General features: G+C 52.6%; 1 protein-coding gene across 1 annotated transcript; it reads right to left on the reverse strand.

The window, feature by feature from the left end:
- Positions 1-621: 621 nt before the first annotated feature.
- On the reverse strand, positions 622-15975 carry GDI2 (GDP dissociation inhibitor 2). Its single transcript, XM_053978983.1, has 11 exons — positions 15806-15975; positions 8451-8558; positions 7770-7869; positions 6696-6830; positions 4903-5101; positions 4520-4651; positions 4079-4178; positions 3283-3454; positions 1924-2068; positions 1688-1742; positions 622-1614 (listed from the first exon to the last, which is right to left on the reverse strand). The coding sequence occupies exons 1-11, from the start codon at positions 15848-15850 to the stop codon at positions 1459-1461; spliced, it is 1347 nt and encodes a 448-aa protein (XP_053834958.1). The 5' UTR covers positions 15851-15975; the 3' UTR covers positions 622-1458.
- Between the last annotated feature and the right edge of the window lie 865 nt (positions 15976-16840).

Here is a 16840-nt window from a genome sequence, read left to right on the forward strand (position 1 = left end):
ACTGAGGGAGCTTCCCCAGCCCCACTCCAGCAGCTGAGGGTGGGAAGGGTTCCTGGAAGCAGCACCTCAGGATTGTTCCTGCAAGTGGCACCTGGGGAGGAGGAAGTGCCAAAAGCCCCGGCTGGGAGGAGGGAGAGGGGAAGCCCCAGGCGGGCTCAGCTCAGCTTTGGGACCGCGATAGGATCAAAGGCCAGTTCCTGTGTGGGAAGGCCACCCTGAGCCACCCTGGAGAGCTGCTCCGAGGCTTTCCCTCAGTTCTCCCGGCACTTGGCATGGCTGTGCCAGCCAGGGAGTGGGGAAGGATCGCTCCGGACTGAACAGCTCGTGTTGAGGATGGAGAGCAGCCCAAACAGGAATTATTTATTGCTGCTGCCAATTCCAGCTGTGGCACTGGGTGGCTGCAGGGAGCAGGGACTGTGCCAGAGCCACACCTGCCCCGCCAAACGCAGCCAGAGCAGCACAGCCTGGGAAGCACCACGGAAGCAGGAAATGTTTTCCAGCAGGAAACTCCTTCCTGCAGGAAACGCTCCCGTCTCACCCTTGGCACACAGAGATGCTGCAGGATCTCAGCCTGGAGCCGCTGCTCCCGGGACTGAAGTGAATCAGACCAGAGGCCAGGACTGGTTTCCAGAATTTGGCTTTACTTCGCAGTACAGAAATCATTTGGAGCCTTCAGGAGACACGAGAAGCACAGGCTCTGTCATGCCGATACCGCAGCGCCGTTTGGTCCATCCGAGAAGCCACCAGGGGACAGAAAATACTTCCACATCTTGCCTGCTCTGTAATTTGTTCTCTCAATTTTATTAAGATTAAAACACAAAGGAGCCTGAGGCACAGCTGTGTCCCAACCGATGTAAACGGGTTTAGAAGCTTAAGTGGAGGTTAAGTTCTGTGCCCAGAACGAAGCCAACATTTGCTGCTACAATAGGTGTGGGCTTTGTCCATGATACAACTTTGCCACAGAGTTAAGATTGATGGGAGAGACTTTTAGGGATGCTGTCCACAATTATGGAGTGCTCAGTTTCTATTTTCCTTGATATCAGGTTTGAGTGACATCAGCGTCACATCTACGAGCTCACCAGAAGCACAGGATTGTGAAGGATGTTTTACAAATGATTAAAAAGACAAGGTAAGACACAGCTGTCAATGAGTTATTTCAAATCTGCACCCACGTCTACGTCTGCAAAAATAATAATAAGTTCAGTCTGCCTTTCGCTTACGAGGTTAGTCAGGAATACCAGTCAGGAATTTGCCAGATTCTGGACAGCAGCCCTACTAGAATGAAATAATTAACACATGATATCCAAAAAGGGAACATTACCAGTGCAGTACTCTTCAATCTCTCAGAGATGGGATTACAAAAGCAGGCCTTACAATATTGAATTTCGTACAGTGTTCATTAAGTTCCTTATATATTCATATTAGCCGATTTAAACTTCTCCTAATTAGAGACTCTCATTACTGCTGCTCCTCCTCCCCGTAGATGTCGTTCTTCTTGCGTTTCATCTCCTCGAAGTCGAACTCTGATCCCATCATCCTCTTATAAATATCTTTGATGTCGTCGCACGTCGTCTCGAAGTGGGTGGTGGCGTCGTAGGTGCGCGAGATGAAGATCTGGAAGCAGAAGCAGCGTTGGAGCCCCGAGCTGGAGCCTGTCCCCTCCCAGCCCGGCTCAGCCCTCACTCACCTGGCTCTCGGTTCCGGGGTCGGTCGGTGCAAACAGGTCACTGATGCTCACAAACCTGGGGAAAGGGAGAAAAAGCCTTGGTTTGGGTTTGGAAAAAGGATGGTTTCGGAGCAGGAACGCTTCGATGCAAGGGCAGCGCTCAAGGCGCTGAGCAAACTGAGCCTGAACAGCTCTTGGCAGCCTCCGGATGTCCCAGCAGACATGGGACATGTCTGGGGGGCTGGCTGAGGACTCACTTCTGCTCAATGGGCTCCAAGAGGTCCAAGGCTGGCTTGATCTCCTTCTCCGGGTCCGCGGTCTCCACGGTGGTGCTGGCGATGGCGATGTACTTGCCCTGCGCCGCCACGTTGTGAGCAGAGGAGATCATGCACACGTAGATATCTGGGGGGACAGGGCACAGCTGCAGCCCAAAACCTCCTCAGCCTCATCCCAAAACCTCCTCAGCCTCATCCCAAAACCTCCTCAGCCTCATCCCAAAACCTCCTCCGGCCTCATCCCAAAACCTCCTCAGCCTCATCCCAAAACCTCCTCAGCCTCGTCCCAAAACCTCCTCAGCCTCATCCTAAAACCTCCTCCGGCCTCATCCCAAAACCTCCTCAGCCTCATCCCAAAACCTCCTCCAGCCTCATCCCAAAACCTCCTCCAGCCTCAACCCAAAACCTCCTCCAGCCTCATCCCAAAACCTCCTCCAGCCTCAACCCAAAACCTTCTCCGGCTTCATCCCAAAACCTCCTCAGCCTCATCCCAAAACCTCCTCCAGCCTCATCCCAAAACCTCCTCAGCCTCATCCCAAAACCTTCTCTGGACTCATCCCAAAAACCTCCTCAGCCTCATCCCAAAAACCTTCTCCGGCCTCACCCCAAAAACCTCCTCAGCCTCATCCCAAAACCTCCTCAGCCTCATCCCAAAACCTTCTCCGGCTTCATCCTAAAACCTCCTCAGCCTCATCCCAAAACCTTCTCCGGCCTCATCCCAAAAACCTCCTCAGCCTCATCCCAAAAACCTCCTCAGCCTCATCCCAAAAACCTCCTCCAGCCTCATCCCAAAAATCTCCTCCAGCCTCATCCCAAAACCTTCTCTGGCTTCATCCCAAAACCTCCTCAGGCCTCATCCCAAACCCTCCTCCGGCCTCATCCCAAAACACTGCCCACATTTCTTCCCACTGCCCTGACATTTGGCACCCCCTGGATTGTTTAGAGAACCTGCAGTGAGTCCCATCCTTTCCCTACGTGCTCTCATCTCCTAGCTGAGCAGCCTGGACATGGGAGATCCCCAAAATTCAGTTTCCCTTGATGGCTCCCAAAATCTGGTGGGATTCGCAGTGCTCTGTTCCAGGCTGAGGCAGCCTCTCACCCACCTCTCCCAGTCTGGGGCATTTCCTGACGCAGGTTCCTGACCCAGGTTCCTCACGAGGTTTTCCGACCACAGGCTCCTCCCTAACTGCTCTGAACTGCAGCTCAGCCTTGCTGGGCCCTAAAAGCCCCTGGAGCAGGGCACGAGGCGTCCATGGCCCTTGTGTGATCCTCACCTCGTGTGCAGACAGGCCGGGAACGCCGCCCTGCCTCACCCAGGTGCTGAGACTGCCCTGCACGCACCTGATTTCCGGTTGACCTGGTTCTGTGGAATGATGATCTGGCACGAGTTGGCATCGTTTGTGTTCTTGATGGGGTGGCTCAGGATGCAGATGACCCGGATCACCTGGCCCACCTTCGTCACGCGGTCCGACACGTAGCTGGGGTCGCAGATGAGCTGTTTGCAGCGAGCCACCTGAGCACCAGCGTGGAAACATCACCCAGGTCACGTCAAAAATGGTTTTTCCAGAAACGATTTACAATTTATCAATCTGAAGCCTCCAGGCTGCACACACTTTGGTCTCTAGCATGGATTGTCACCTCTGCTCCCGGCCAGGACACGTCATTCCCACCCCAAGGGACACGTTATCCCACCAGCAAGTGCTAAACTGTCCCATCAGTGCCCGCTCCAGTCAGGAGCGCACTGAGAGCTCCCAGGCTGGCAGCATTCCCAGTTCTATCCAGCCAGGTGGAGGAGAAGCTGCAGGAAGGCCACGTGCCAGCTGTCAGAGAGCAGCTGAGAGTGCCAAGGGCAGAGCTGGTTCTGAGCTGGACGCAAGGAACAGCCCCTTCCTGAATTATTCACTGCCAGCCCATGGAGAATTCATCCCAACTCCTGGAGCAGGGACACTGAGGACTCTGGCCATCAGGACACTGCCCTCAGCAAGCTGGCACAGGGACAACAGCCCCAGCCCAGCACGTTTGGCCCTTGGGCTTAAGGAAGGGTTTTCTCTGTGTTTGTTGTGATCATACCCAAAAGATGTGAGTTCTGAGGGGCAGATGTGGGGCGGGGAGCAGGGAAGGTGGGAAGGGTCCGTACCTCCCCCTCGGACTTGACCCCGACCACTTTGCCGTTCTCTATGACGATCTCCTCGATGGGCTTGTTGAGCATGTAGGTGCCTCCGTAGATTGCACTGAGCCTGCAACAGGAAAATCCCTTCAGCACCTCCAGGGCTGGACTTGAACAGCCCTTCCAGCCCCCAGGGTCTGCTCCTCTTGGATAAAGCCCTCCTCAGACCTAAACCTCCTCAAAATCCTCTGCTTAAACACAAGGGATAAATACTCTGCCAACAGCATCTCTCAGCAAATCCAGAGCTGAACAAGCCCACAAGGAAAGAATCTCAGGTGGAGGAACCACTTCTTAATTAAGTGAAAGAACCATTAAGGACCACAGTATTTTATGCAGCATCACATTCTGGAAGCTCAAGCAGTGACTCCACACCCCACTGGAGGAAGGGCAGAGTGAAAGCCAGGTGCTCACCTTGCAAATCCCTGGGGCAGCTCTCCAAGGCCATAGAGGGGGTACAGGTAGGGGCTCTTCCCGTATCGAGCCAGCGACTCGCTGTACAGCTTAATCCTGTTGATTGTTTCTTGGCAGGGTTGATCTAGATAGCTGGGAAGGACAGTTACACCATTTGGGATGTTTCCCAAACCAGCACTTCCAGCAGAATATTCTGGAAAGCAAAACACTGACTTCCCATGACATTTCCTTCCCACCCTCCAGCTGCTCCTGGCAGTTCCCTTTAAGGAGCACTCAGTGGCACAAGTTTTACTCAGGAGCCCTCCAAGTTTAAAATAACCAATCAATCCCATCATAACCCCAAATCCTGGGATTTGAGGGAGCAACTGACCACCCCCACTTACTCATCAGTCCTGTAGAGAGCAAGGGCATGGCCTGTGAAGTCAATGACATCTTGGCCCAGGTCAAACTTCTTGTACACATCCCTCATGGTGGTTTTCTTGGGATCCACGCCCTCGAAGGTCCGCGGGTCGTTCTCGTCAAAGTTGGCCACGTACACCAGGAATTTCCTGAACCGGCGCTTCTCAAACAAACCCATTAAACCTGAAACCAGGGGTTTGTGAGAATTCAGAACCAGGGGTTTGAGAGAATTCAGAACCAGGGGTTTGTGAGAATTCAGAACCAGGGGTTTGTGAGAATTCAGAACCAGGGGTTTGTGAGAATTCAGAACCAGGGGTTTGTGAGAATTCAGAACCAGGGGTTTGTGAGAATTCAGAACCAGGGGTTTGTGAGAATTCAGAACCAGGGGTTTGTGAGAATTCAGAACCAGGGGTTTGTGAGAATTCAGAACCAGGGGTTTGTGAGAATTCAGAACCAGGGGTTTGAGAGAATTCAGAACCAGGGGTTTGTGAGAATTCAGAACCAGGGGTTTGTGAGAATTTAGAACCAGGGGTTTGAGAGAATTCAGAACCAGGGGTTTGAGAGAATTCAGAACCAGGGGTTTGAGAGAATTCAGAATCAGGGGTTTGTGAGAATTCAGAACCAGGGGTTTGTGAGAATTCAGAACCAGGGATTTGTGAGAATTCAGAACCCGGGATTTATGAGAATTCAGAACCCGGGGTTTGGCAGAACTCAGATCCTCAGACTTGCGTGGCTTTTCCATTATCAGCAGTGGGTCAGAACCTCTGAGTGTTTAAACAAGGAATGGTTTGGCTGGGAAAGGACCTTCAAGGGCCTTAGTTCCACTTCCCAGGGACACCTCCCACTGTCCCAGGCTGCTCCAAGCCCTGTCCAACCTGGCCTTGGGCAATGCCAGGGATCCAGGGGCAGCCACAGCTGCTCTGGGAATTCCAGCCCAGCTAAGAATTCCTTCCCAAGATCCTGTCTAACCCTGCCTTCCTTCAGCCTAAGGCCATTCCCCTTTGTCCTGTCCCTCAAACCCCAAACATGAGGCTGGACAAGGCACCATTTCTGCACTTGAATTCTCCACAAATTGCAGATGCAAGACTGGAAACGTGAGGGCAGAGGCAGCACCTCCACTCCTGCCAGGATGAGTGTCTTGGAGACCACACATGAGACCTGGGCAAAGTGAAGGAATTCCAGATTCCTTCAGCACACAGGAATATCTGCCATGAGGAAGGCTCAGACCTACAGATCTGGGGCCTTAACTGCAGGAGTCACTTTATCAGAAGATTTTTCAGAGGTGCTGCTGAACACATCCCACGTCTGGAGCTCATGGAATGCCCTCTAGATCTGAATGGATTTCACCACACTGTTATTAGTTTTATTTGAGGAGTGAAATTTAAGTAGGCAACAATTAAGGTTTGAGGTGCCACACGTTGGAATTAGTCATTCCAATTTGCCTGCAATGTTTTTCACATGCACAATTCCAACAAGGGCATGACATCAAATATTTATGGCAGAGCTGGGAGCACGAGCCCCAGATGGAACCTCTTGAGGAAGGAAAACACTGCCAGGTTCTCAGCAGAATCTCACTGAACAGGCAGCTTGGAAGCTCCAAGAAAACAAGGCTCAGCAAACCCAAGGCTCACACTGCAAGGGGTGTTTGAAGTCAAAGGGGTGCAGGAGAACCCTGAGGATGCTCCTTAACACATGAGAAGCATTAAGAATATCCCAAGGGATGGGTTTTCCTCTGTTCAGGGGATTCAGAGAGAACAGATATGGTGCAGCTACTCACTGGAGGCCAAAGCTTCTGCCTCAGTGGAAGGAACTTTGTAGATCTTTCCTCCCTTGTAGACGAAGCTGCCCTCGATCACCTTGAAGTCCAAGTAACGAGTGACTTCTGTGTAGAGCAGCATCTTTACCAACTGACCTGCAAGGGGTTTGGCACAGTCAAACACGGACACAGCAGCTCCCAAGGCAACAAACCCTTCCCCATGCTCAATTCCCACAGCAGGCTGAAGATAAGCTGGGACTAAAGCATCCAAGCCTTGGCTGGGATCTATCCGTTCTTCCACTGCAGCAGCCCTGAGCCAGGCACTGCTCCATCCATCCATCCATCCATCCATCCAATCCATCCATCCAATCCATCCATCATCCATCCATCCATCCATCATCCATCCAATCCATCCATCCAATCCATCCATCATCCATCCATCCAATCCATCCATCCATCCATCATCCATCCATCCATCATCCATCCATCCATCATCCATCCATCCATCATCCATCCATCCATCCACCCATCCATCCATCCATCATCCATCCATCCATCATCCATCCATCCAATCCATCCATCATCCATCCATCCATCATCCATCCATCATCCATCCATCATCCATCCATCCATCCAATCCATCCATCCAATCCATCCATCCAATCCATCCATCATCCATCCATCATCCAATCCATCCATCATCCATCCATCCATCCATCATCCATCCATCCATCCATCCATCATCCAATCCATCCATCATCCATCCATCCATCCATCCATCCATCCATCCATCCATCCATCCATCCATCCATCATCCATCCATCCAATCCATCCCTCATCCATCCATCCATCCATCCATCCATCCATCCATCCCCTGGTGCTCCAGGATGAGATTCCAGCAGCCAGGGGCTGGTTTTAGGCAAAGGGAGCTGGCCCTGCACTGGAAACCACTTCACTGATGGGGGTTTGCTCTAGACCAGTCCAGTACTGGGGCACACGGCACAAAGCATAAGGATTATAGGGAATGACAGTGCCTGTCCTATTCCAGCACCCAGCACCAGCCCAAGGAATATCTGGGAGCTCAGGATCACTCACCATTAGCCATAAGGAATTTTGGAATGAGGTCCACGTTCCAGTCTCTTCCCCGCCCCATAGATTCTGGTGGAGTTCCCGGGAGATTAAACCTTTTGTAGAGCTTTGGAGAGAGAATACAGAACTTATTATAGCCCAGGAAATCTGTCTGGGTGTCATTTCTCCCACACATGGACACACTTTCCACCCCCACAGCTCCAGGCTGAACACAAGCTCTTCAGAGCCAGCTTCTGGCTGCAGTTTTAGCTCCAATTTGAGTTTGGAACACACAAATGCATCCACTGAATTGTTACAGTAAGAAGCAGGCAGTGTAATTCTGCTCATCCAGGCTTTGGGAATCTATGAACCTGATGAACTGTTTAGCATGACATTTCTTAGTCCAATTTACAATTTAGCTGAAGAGTTTTAACACTCAGCTGTAACAGCTCTGGAACGCTCCGTGCTGGGATTTGCTCGGATTCCAGCTGGGAATTACAGGAAACAAGCACAACCCACCAACTCCAAACACCCCTGTTTGGAGTGTTACCTGCTCTGTAACTGTTACCTGCTGAGGAAGTACCATAAAACTTCCTGACTCAAAGGAAACCCTTACAGTCATTATTTGAAGCCACCCCAAGGGTAACTGGGAATAAATCCCCTTTCTGTGTCCAGGAAGGACACAAGGCTGGGTGTCTCCACACTTACATCTTCCAGGGGTGTAATGGAAGCACTTTCCCCTCCATAGTAAGAGTTCCGATCCATGTGAAGGACTTTCTTTCCATTCACTGACATAATCCCGGAGAGGATGCATTCCTGCAGGAAGGAAAGGATGCAAGGGACAGGTCAGCTGCACTGGAGCCTCCTCCTTCCCATTTTTCCTAAGAGCATGTTCAGACAGCTCCACTGCAGCCCTCTGCAAACAAGCACAGCAGTTGCCTCATTCCAGAATTCAGGCGCCTCTTGGAGGCAGATTAACCTCTTAATAAATTTATTGTCTGCTCTGGGCAAGCCAAGCAAGGGGTTAGAGATTGTGTGTAGGTTGTGATCCCTACACAAGGGTGTAGGTTGGATCCCTGCACAACCACCACCTAGCAGGGCTTCCCAGAGGAAATTTTTGGGAATTCCACGCATTTGAGCCAAAGGAAAATGTGTCCTCTAAGGCACCAGCTATCAGTTTAAGGATGTCCACAGAGAGGCAGCAGGAGCATGAAGTCTTACCTGAACTTCAATCAGTCTCCTCAGAACCTCAATTATTAATATTTGCCACACTGGGACACTCAGAATAATCAGCAGCTTCTCTCAGAGAGCAGCATAAAGAATAAATGAAGGCACCTGGGGTGCTTTATCAGCTCAGCTTTGCTTTCCTTGCTCTGTGCCCACTGAGGCTCCCTGGAGCAGCAGATCAGCTGCTGTGTCTGACTGCAGCAGCAAGAGGCTGAGCCTCACCACAGAGCACACACAGGCTGCAGAACCAGCTCAGGCCTTGCACAACTAAATCCCCATTAAAACACGACTTTGCACCGGCTCTGGCATTCCCCAGCCAAAGAGCTTAACAAAAACTTCAATGTCTGTGTGCTTAGGACAGCTTATCTTGGAGGTTTTACTGATCTTGCTGTGCCTCAGCTCCCTCCAGCAGCAGAATTCTGGCTGCAGCTGAGCTCCCATTCACCACCACGATCTCACTGGTAGGTCCTGGCCACATCTCACGTGATGGGTGAAGCTTTTGGAGGGGGCTTGAAGCAACCTGGTCCAGTGGAAGGTGTGCCAGCCGTGGCAGGATGGTTTTTAAGGTCCTCTCCACCCAAACCTTTCACTCAGTTTGTAAACCCCCATCCAGCTGCTGAAGAGATGCAACCACTGCACATCTGACAGGATTCCTGCAGGCAGGCTGGCCCTCCTGCAGAGATCTGTCTCCAGGAGATCCTTCCTGTTTACTCCACAAGCACCTCAGTCAGGACTCTCCTCCTGTGTCACTTCCCCCACGTGTGGAGTGCAGGAGGTTCATTTCCAACTCCAGACTGACCAATGCAGCTGTCAGGCAGGAAAACCACAAACACCAGGAGCTTCCCACTGTGGATTGTTTGTGTAAATCCTGACTCCAGTCAATCCTCGGTGTAAAGGAAGCTGTAAAATCAACTTGCCAGCCACAGCTGCTCTCAGGGGTTGTTTTGTTCTAAGGTCAGACATCTGTAGGTGCAGGGATGGTTGGCAGGGATTGCTGGCTGAGGATCTGCTGTGCTGGTGCTTCCAGGTGGCAATGGAAAAACCTTCTCCTTTGGGATAGCAGGGCACTGCTGGCCAGTCTGTCACCCACCAGGATGTCACCAAAACCCAGCCAAGGACCTGAGGAGCAAAGCTGGAGCTGCCTCACGCACAGCAAGGACGCTCTGAGTTGAATCCCTGAAGTCATGGAAGATTTCCAGCATGGTGCCCACAAGGCTTCATGATCACCACGTGGACTGTGAATAGTGAGCCACAGTGCTTCCCACAAAAGCTCTCCACGACCCATCAGCTGCTCCTTCCACTGTACCGTCCTTCCAAGGATCCTACAAGGTCCCTCCTTGTTCCCCCACAGGCTGGAGCAAGCAGAGATCCTCCCAGCAGATGCAGCTGCACCAAAGCTAGTGTGAAGCCACTACTCAAGGCCTACAACGCAGAGTAACCACAGGAGTGAAAGTGGCTACAGCGTTAATGATTAACCACACCCAAGGCAGGACTGTCACACCAAGGGCCTCGTCACCAACCAGTTACATTCACTCTGTGGTTGGACTCCTTGCTCTACCCTGTGATTTATCCCCCCTGGAACATCTCCCAAAACCCTGGCTCACCAGCTCTGCCAGATGGTGGCACAGGACTGCAAGTGTCCATGCTGGAGCTGAGCCACCAGGAAGCCAACCGGGATTTCAAGACTAAATAAGTACCAAAAGGAGGGTAAGTAAAAGCTTACTGCTTACTGCACAAGCCACATCCACTGGTCTGGATGTCAGCTGATTTCAGTCACCCACTTAACCTCAAAGCATTCCTTTTTCTGTCTTCTCAGAAGAGGGTGTGCATCCCTTGAAGTGAATCTGGGCACCAGCAGAAGATACAAGAGGCCTTAAGTAACTCTCCACTCTTCTTTCATACCCATTAAACACCGCTGTGGGGACTGGAGCTATTACACTGCTGCTTAACCCAAGGCTCACTGAACACACTGAAATCTGCACAGTCCTTTCAGGCCACTTCCCTCTGCGGCCATGATGGCCATGAAGCACCCGGGCTGCACAATGGATTTATCCTCCCAGCTCAGCAATTCCTTTGGATGCCGCGCTGGCCGCGGGACCGGGAACCGCTTGATGTGTGACGCTGTCATTTGGGTCAGGGAGCGAGGAAAACAAACAGCCTGTGCTGATAAGGGGAGGGCCGGGGAGAGTTTAGAGTGCAAATAAAAAAGGGGAAGTGCCACAGTTCAAATCTGTGCATTTTTTGCCATTTTATAAACGTCGCCACCACCAAACAGGAACAGGGAGCAGCTGCTGACAGCAGCAGCAGGATGGAGCAGGGAGAGCTCCGGGTATCCAGGTCCAACAGAATCCATGCAAATTGCAGTCACGCTGCTACTACAATGCACTGCCTCAGCCAGTTCAGGTTACGAGCTCCCAGGAGCTCATTGTGCTGCTGAATGAACGATCCGAGCGCCATCGATGTCGTCTGCTGCAAATGGCCAGGGAACCAGGGAAAACCAGCACTGGGAATGTGGGGACAGCACATCCACTGTGAGTCCATGGAAATAAAAATACGGAGTAACTTGGAGGTATTGGTGCTTCCACGCTTGCTTAAGAGCATCAGCTCCTCCCTGGAGGGCAGGAGCTGGTCATGACCAGACCCTGTGCATGCAGAGGCCTTGAGGAATGGAGGGAAGCAAGGAGGTTTCCGTGGATTTTCTCCAAGTAGGGCGGCAGTTCAGAAAGGCTCAGACAGCCCAATGGAAACTCGAGCCAGCGCCGCTCCTGTAACGGCGCCGAGGGGAGGATTGGGCACTGAGCATTGAGCAAAATCCCTTCAGCTTTGGTGGTCTGGCACCACCAGGCTCTTTCTTCGAAAGGCAGGGCTTGCTGTGGCCAGAGAGTCACACAGTGGCTGGGCTTGGAGGGGACTCTGGAGATCCTTGCTCCAACCTAGGCAGGGTCACCTGGAGCAGGTGACACAGGCAATTCCACCTCTCACCACCCAACCCAAAGCTCTGCTCATCCTACAACTGCCAAAACAACTCCTCACTGCACTGCAACAATCCCCTCTGCTACCAGGGGATGATGCAAAGGGCAGACTCCAGCTTTCCCTAAAAAACAGGGAAGAAGCTTTTTCCTCCTAAGCCATTCCTCCACCTCAAAGGAATGAAAACAACTGGGAAAGCTGGGTGTCCCCTACAGCAGGTGCTCCCACATGGTCCTCAGGGTCACTCTGAGGCTCTTTAGGCCACGAGGCTTGGGCCTGTATGAATAAATATATCCTGAACCAATGAGTTTGGCTCCTCTGCTCCTACAGAAAGTGAATCTGTATCTTTGTGGTGGATTTAAATAGCTTTAACATGGGGAGGCAGCTGGCAGGTAAGAAGCTTAGTTCAGCCTGCAAAGAGTGAAACCTCAGCAGGAACAGAGCATTCACCTACCGAGGCTCAACTGGAGGGTTTAATTATCCCCAAAATTCATGCAAAATAACTTTATAGAGGCACAGAGGGCAAATAACAGAGACTGTCACCAGGCACAACATCCCTCTCTGAAATAACCCAGTGGGGAAGTACCAAGCCACTCCCACAGCAGAGAGGTGGAAATTACGGTGAGCTGAAAAGAGAGGTGTGCAAATACAGCCATGAGGAGCTCTCCAGTCTGTGACCACTGCACCAGATTAAAAACTAGTCTGTGCAGGTCTGCGGGAAGATGATCCCTAATCTGCCACACACGACGCACACGGAAAGCCTAAGACAAGGACCTTAAAGCTATTAAAGCTCCAGCACCCTGGAGAAGCCATTCCCACCAGGAATGAGGCAGCTGGAAGATCTACCAGCTCTCATGCAGCCAGAGCCACCAAGGTCAGCAGTAATTCAGGATTATTTTTCCCCACAGGGCTAAGACACATCTCTATGAGCTGGCACTGCAATGGGGTCTCTGATTAGCACACAGAAGGGAAAAGCTGAAATAGTCTGAGTGCCGGCAATCCCAGTCCTACAGCTGCATTTAGTCCTTCGTTACTGTTGAGGAAGAGATTAGCACCTGAAATATTCATGTTGCACTTCCAGATCCATCCCTGCGGGATTTACACGTGCACTCACTGGCCCCAGAGACCCAACCAGAATGACCACTACAATGGGTGTATTTGTGCTCTTTTACAAAGCTTCCAACGACTCATTCTTCCTCTTTAAACCAACAACTGAACTTTCCCTTTGGAAAAAAGAAAAAAAAACCCTCCAGATCAGCAGCAGACACACAACCTCAGAACTACAACAGGGGCCTAATGGGGCTCCAGCAGCAGAATCCAGGACCAGCTTGAAGGAAAGGGAGGCTGCAAACATCACTAGAACTTCCGCGACAGCTCCTCTGGAAAAGGAAAGGAACAACTGGATGCGTTTCCAGCTCCTTCTCCTCAGGTACCACAGGTACCAGGCTCCTTTTCTGCTAGCACCAAAGCTGGAGGAGCAACCTTCAAGCCTCATCTGAGTGCAGGAGAGTCCTTCAGCCCAGCTTGATCCAGCTCTGCTCCGACACCACTCGCCAGCCACAATGGTTGAGCCGACACCAGGAATTCCAGGACCTCTGGTTCCCATTCTTTTCCACATGAGCTGCTCAAGACAAGACGAAGTCCACCCTAATTGGTATTTCAGAGGGAAAGCCAGCACACCAGAAGCAAGATATGCACTCCTGGATATTCCCAGGCTCTGGAGTTTGGTCAGCACACCTTAAAATACGGGCGTAATTTATTCCTTTTAACTCAACCGCTGCTCATTAGCAGGAGCTTGTCTTAAAAGTGATTTCACAAGAGGCCTTTTGTCAAATTTACACTGGCATTTGTCAGTTTGAGATTAAGCCCTGTGTTCACCAACTTGATACCCTGCTCACACTAAAGCATAAATTAACATTTTAATGGAGCTCGGATCTATTGGAGGCCCCTTCACTACAAGCTCATTATATTTCACCTCCCCAGAAGTCCCTTTCCCTGCTTTGCTGAGCTGGGACAGGCTTTAGGACAGACTCCAGCTTTCCCTATCAAAGGGAAGAAGCTTTTTCCTCCTAAGCCATTCCTCCACCTCAAAGGAAGAGCCTTGAAAGGAATGAAAGCAACTGGGAAAGTTGGGTGTCCCCTAGAGCAGACGCTCCCACACCTTACACATTTCCTTTGTGCCACATCCCAGGTTTGCTACCCTTCTTCCCAAACCCAAAAGAGGGGGATGATAATCCAGCTCTGCCTTTGGTGGGGTCCTGTGTCAGCAGCCCCATCCATCACAGCACCCAAACCACGGGAGGAAATCCACGAGTGGATTTCAATTTCATCTCCAACCCCAGGGGAAGTGGGGGAAAAAATCCCTTTGTCCAGCCACCTTTCCCCACCAACAGGAAGGAACAAAAGCAGGAAAGGCCAGTTGCACAAGGAGGAAAACCTCTCCACCATATTGGATTTTCTATTCCCCTTCTCTAAACAATGCCTCCCATTTGTAACCTGCAATCCACCCTCCCGTGGCATCTCCCGGCCTCCAGGGATGCAGGAACCGGGAGAAATCCTCCCGCAAACCTCCCGGGCAGCGGCACTGCCATGTTTTTATCCCCCAAGGCTGCCTGCGGCGCGGGCTGCATCCTCCACAATAGGACAAAGCCCCACCACGGCTCATCCCCCTCCCTCCGCCGCACCCCCATCAGCTGTCAGCTTTCCTTAGGGATCACCGGGATGCAGCGACATCGCAGGAAAGGGTTTTCTTTTTTTTTTGGCGGGGGGAATAAGGGAAATTTGACAGGCTCGCCAGCCTCCCATCCCCCTCCTGCTGCAGTCAGGGCTGGATGGAGCCGAAGGCTGCAAAGGCGGAGCGGGAATGGGGATGGAGAGGCGGGGGATAACCACGGCTGCCTCCACCCTGCACGGACCTGCAGCCACGTTAGGTTTGTGCTACGGGGGTGGAGGCGGGAGAAGAGATGCGTGAATGGAAAAAAAATAAGGTAATAATTTAAAAAATAAATAAAAGGCAATAAATGCCCGTCGGCGTTTTATTGTCCGAGTCTCCCCACGCCCTCCCTCTGCAAAACAACCGCATTTTCCTGGGGCCCCCTGGGAACGGCGGGGATCGGGGATGGGGGTATATCCAAACACGAGGAGCTGTTGTAAAACAGATACAAAAATCATATAAAAACCCCACCCGGGGGTCCAGTTAGGGATGGGGAGAAGGATCCAGGGTGGGGGTGGGATTGGAGCTGCGGGGTGCTGTGAGAATGAATGATGGGGAAATGAGCCAGGGGTTCCCCGGGGGGATCTCACACACCAGACCCCCGGGGTAATGCTGAGGGGCGGAGGGGGAGGGTCCCAGGCTGGGCTGGAGATGAATGGGAAAGGCTCCAGGGTGGGGGTGGGAATGAAGCCGAGGGGGTGCAGTGATAATTAATGACTGGGGAAAGCACCCAGGGGTCCCCCAGGGGGTCACATACACCAGATCCCCGGTAATTGTGAGGATGGGGACGGGGGGAAGAACCCAGAGAGAGGCGAGGGGGCTATGACGGACAGGTGACAGCTGAAGAAAACGACCTGAATGGGGCGAGTGGGGTGATAATCAGGTGAGAGACTGGGGAGGGGACAGCACACCCTGGGGGAGGGGATAAAGACCCGAGCGCCCGAGGCGGGGGGGGGGGTCTCAAACCCAGGCTGGGGGGGGAGGATCAGGTGATAGACGGGCAAAAGGACAGTGGCGCCGAGGTGGGTGAGAGATGGGGAAGGGGGTCAGCCGCAGAAGCCGGGGGATGGCGGAGGGGGGGCGGCGGGGCGGGGCAGGGCGGCGGCCGCCCGCAGCAGGCCCGAGGCGCGAGCGGGCGGCGGCTGCTCCTCACCGTGAGGCCGGTGCCCAGCACGATCACGTCGTACTCCTCATTCATGGCGGCGCGCGGTGTCTCGGGGGTCTCTCGGCCGGGGCTGAGGCGAACCGGGCGCTACGCGGGGGCCGCGGGAGCGCGAGAAAATGGAGCCGCCGCCGTGAGGGGACCGCGCCGGGAGGGGCGGGGCCGGGCCACCTGCGCCCCGCCCGCGCGCCTGCCAATCACAGCCCGATACGCCACGCCATTGGCTGGCAGGGCCGTCACTCAAGGGGCGGGAGCGCTGCGCGCGCGAGCGGCGCTGCCACCGTGGTGGGGGCGCGGCGCGCATGCGCAGTTCCATGGCCGCCCCTAGGGGCTCGGACTGCGCGGGGTGGGGGGGGGGGGGGTCCTAAATTTGGGGGTGCTCCTTAATTTATGGGGTTCTTCAGTTTGGGGGGCTCCTTTATTTAGTTTAGGGGGGACTTCAGTTTAGGGAGCCCCCAGTTTGGGGGGATTCTTAATTTGGGAGAGTCCTTTATTTGGGGTGGTTTCAGTTTAGGGGGGCCCTTTCATTGGGAATTTCATGGATCCTCAGTTTGGGGGATTCCTCAGTTTTTAGGGAATTTCCTCCACTTGGAGGGGGGCCCTCGGTTTATAGGGGGTTCTTTATTTGATCTAGGTTTGGGGGGGTTCTCAGTTTTGGTGGGCTCCTTAACCTGGGGGGTTCCTCAATTTAGGGAATTCATCAAATTGGGGGAGTTTTCAATCTGGGGGGGTCCTCAATTTGGGTTTTTTTCCTCAATTTAGGGGATGATCCTCTATTTGGGGGAGTTCTTAATTTTAGGGGACCTCTCATTAGTGGGGGATACAGCTTAAGGGGCTTCTCTGTTTGGGGCAAGTCCCCCTATTTGGGGGATCCTTAATTTCGAGGGGATCCTCAGTTTGGGGGTGTTCCTTAATATTGGGCAAGTCCTCAATTTAGGGGGTTCTCAGCATCCTCAATTTAGGGAGGTCCTTAAATTAGGGTGGGTTGTCAGTTTAATGGGGTCCTTAAATAAATAATGGGTTCCT

The sequence above is a fragment of the Vidua macroura genome, chromosome 5 (assembly GCF_024509145.1).
Source record: "Vidua macroura isolate BioBank_ID:100142 chromosome 5, ASM2450914v1, whole genome shotgun sequence".
NCBI classification, from domain to species: Eukaryota; Metazoa; Chordata; class Aves; order Passeriformes; family Viduidae; genus Vidua; species Vidua macroura.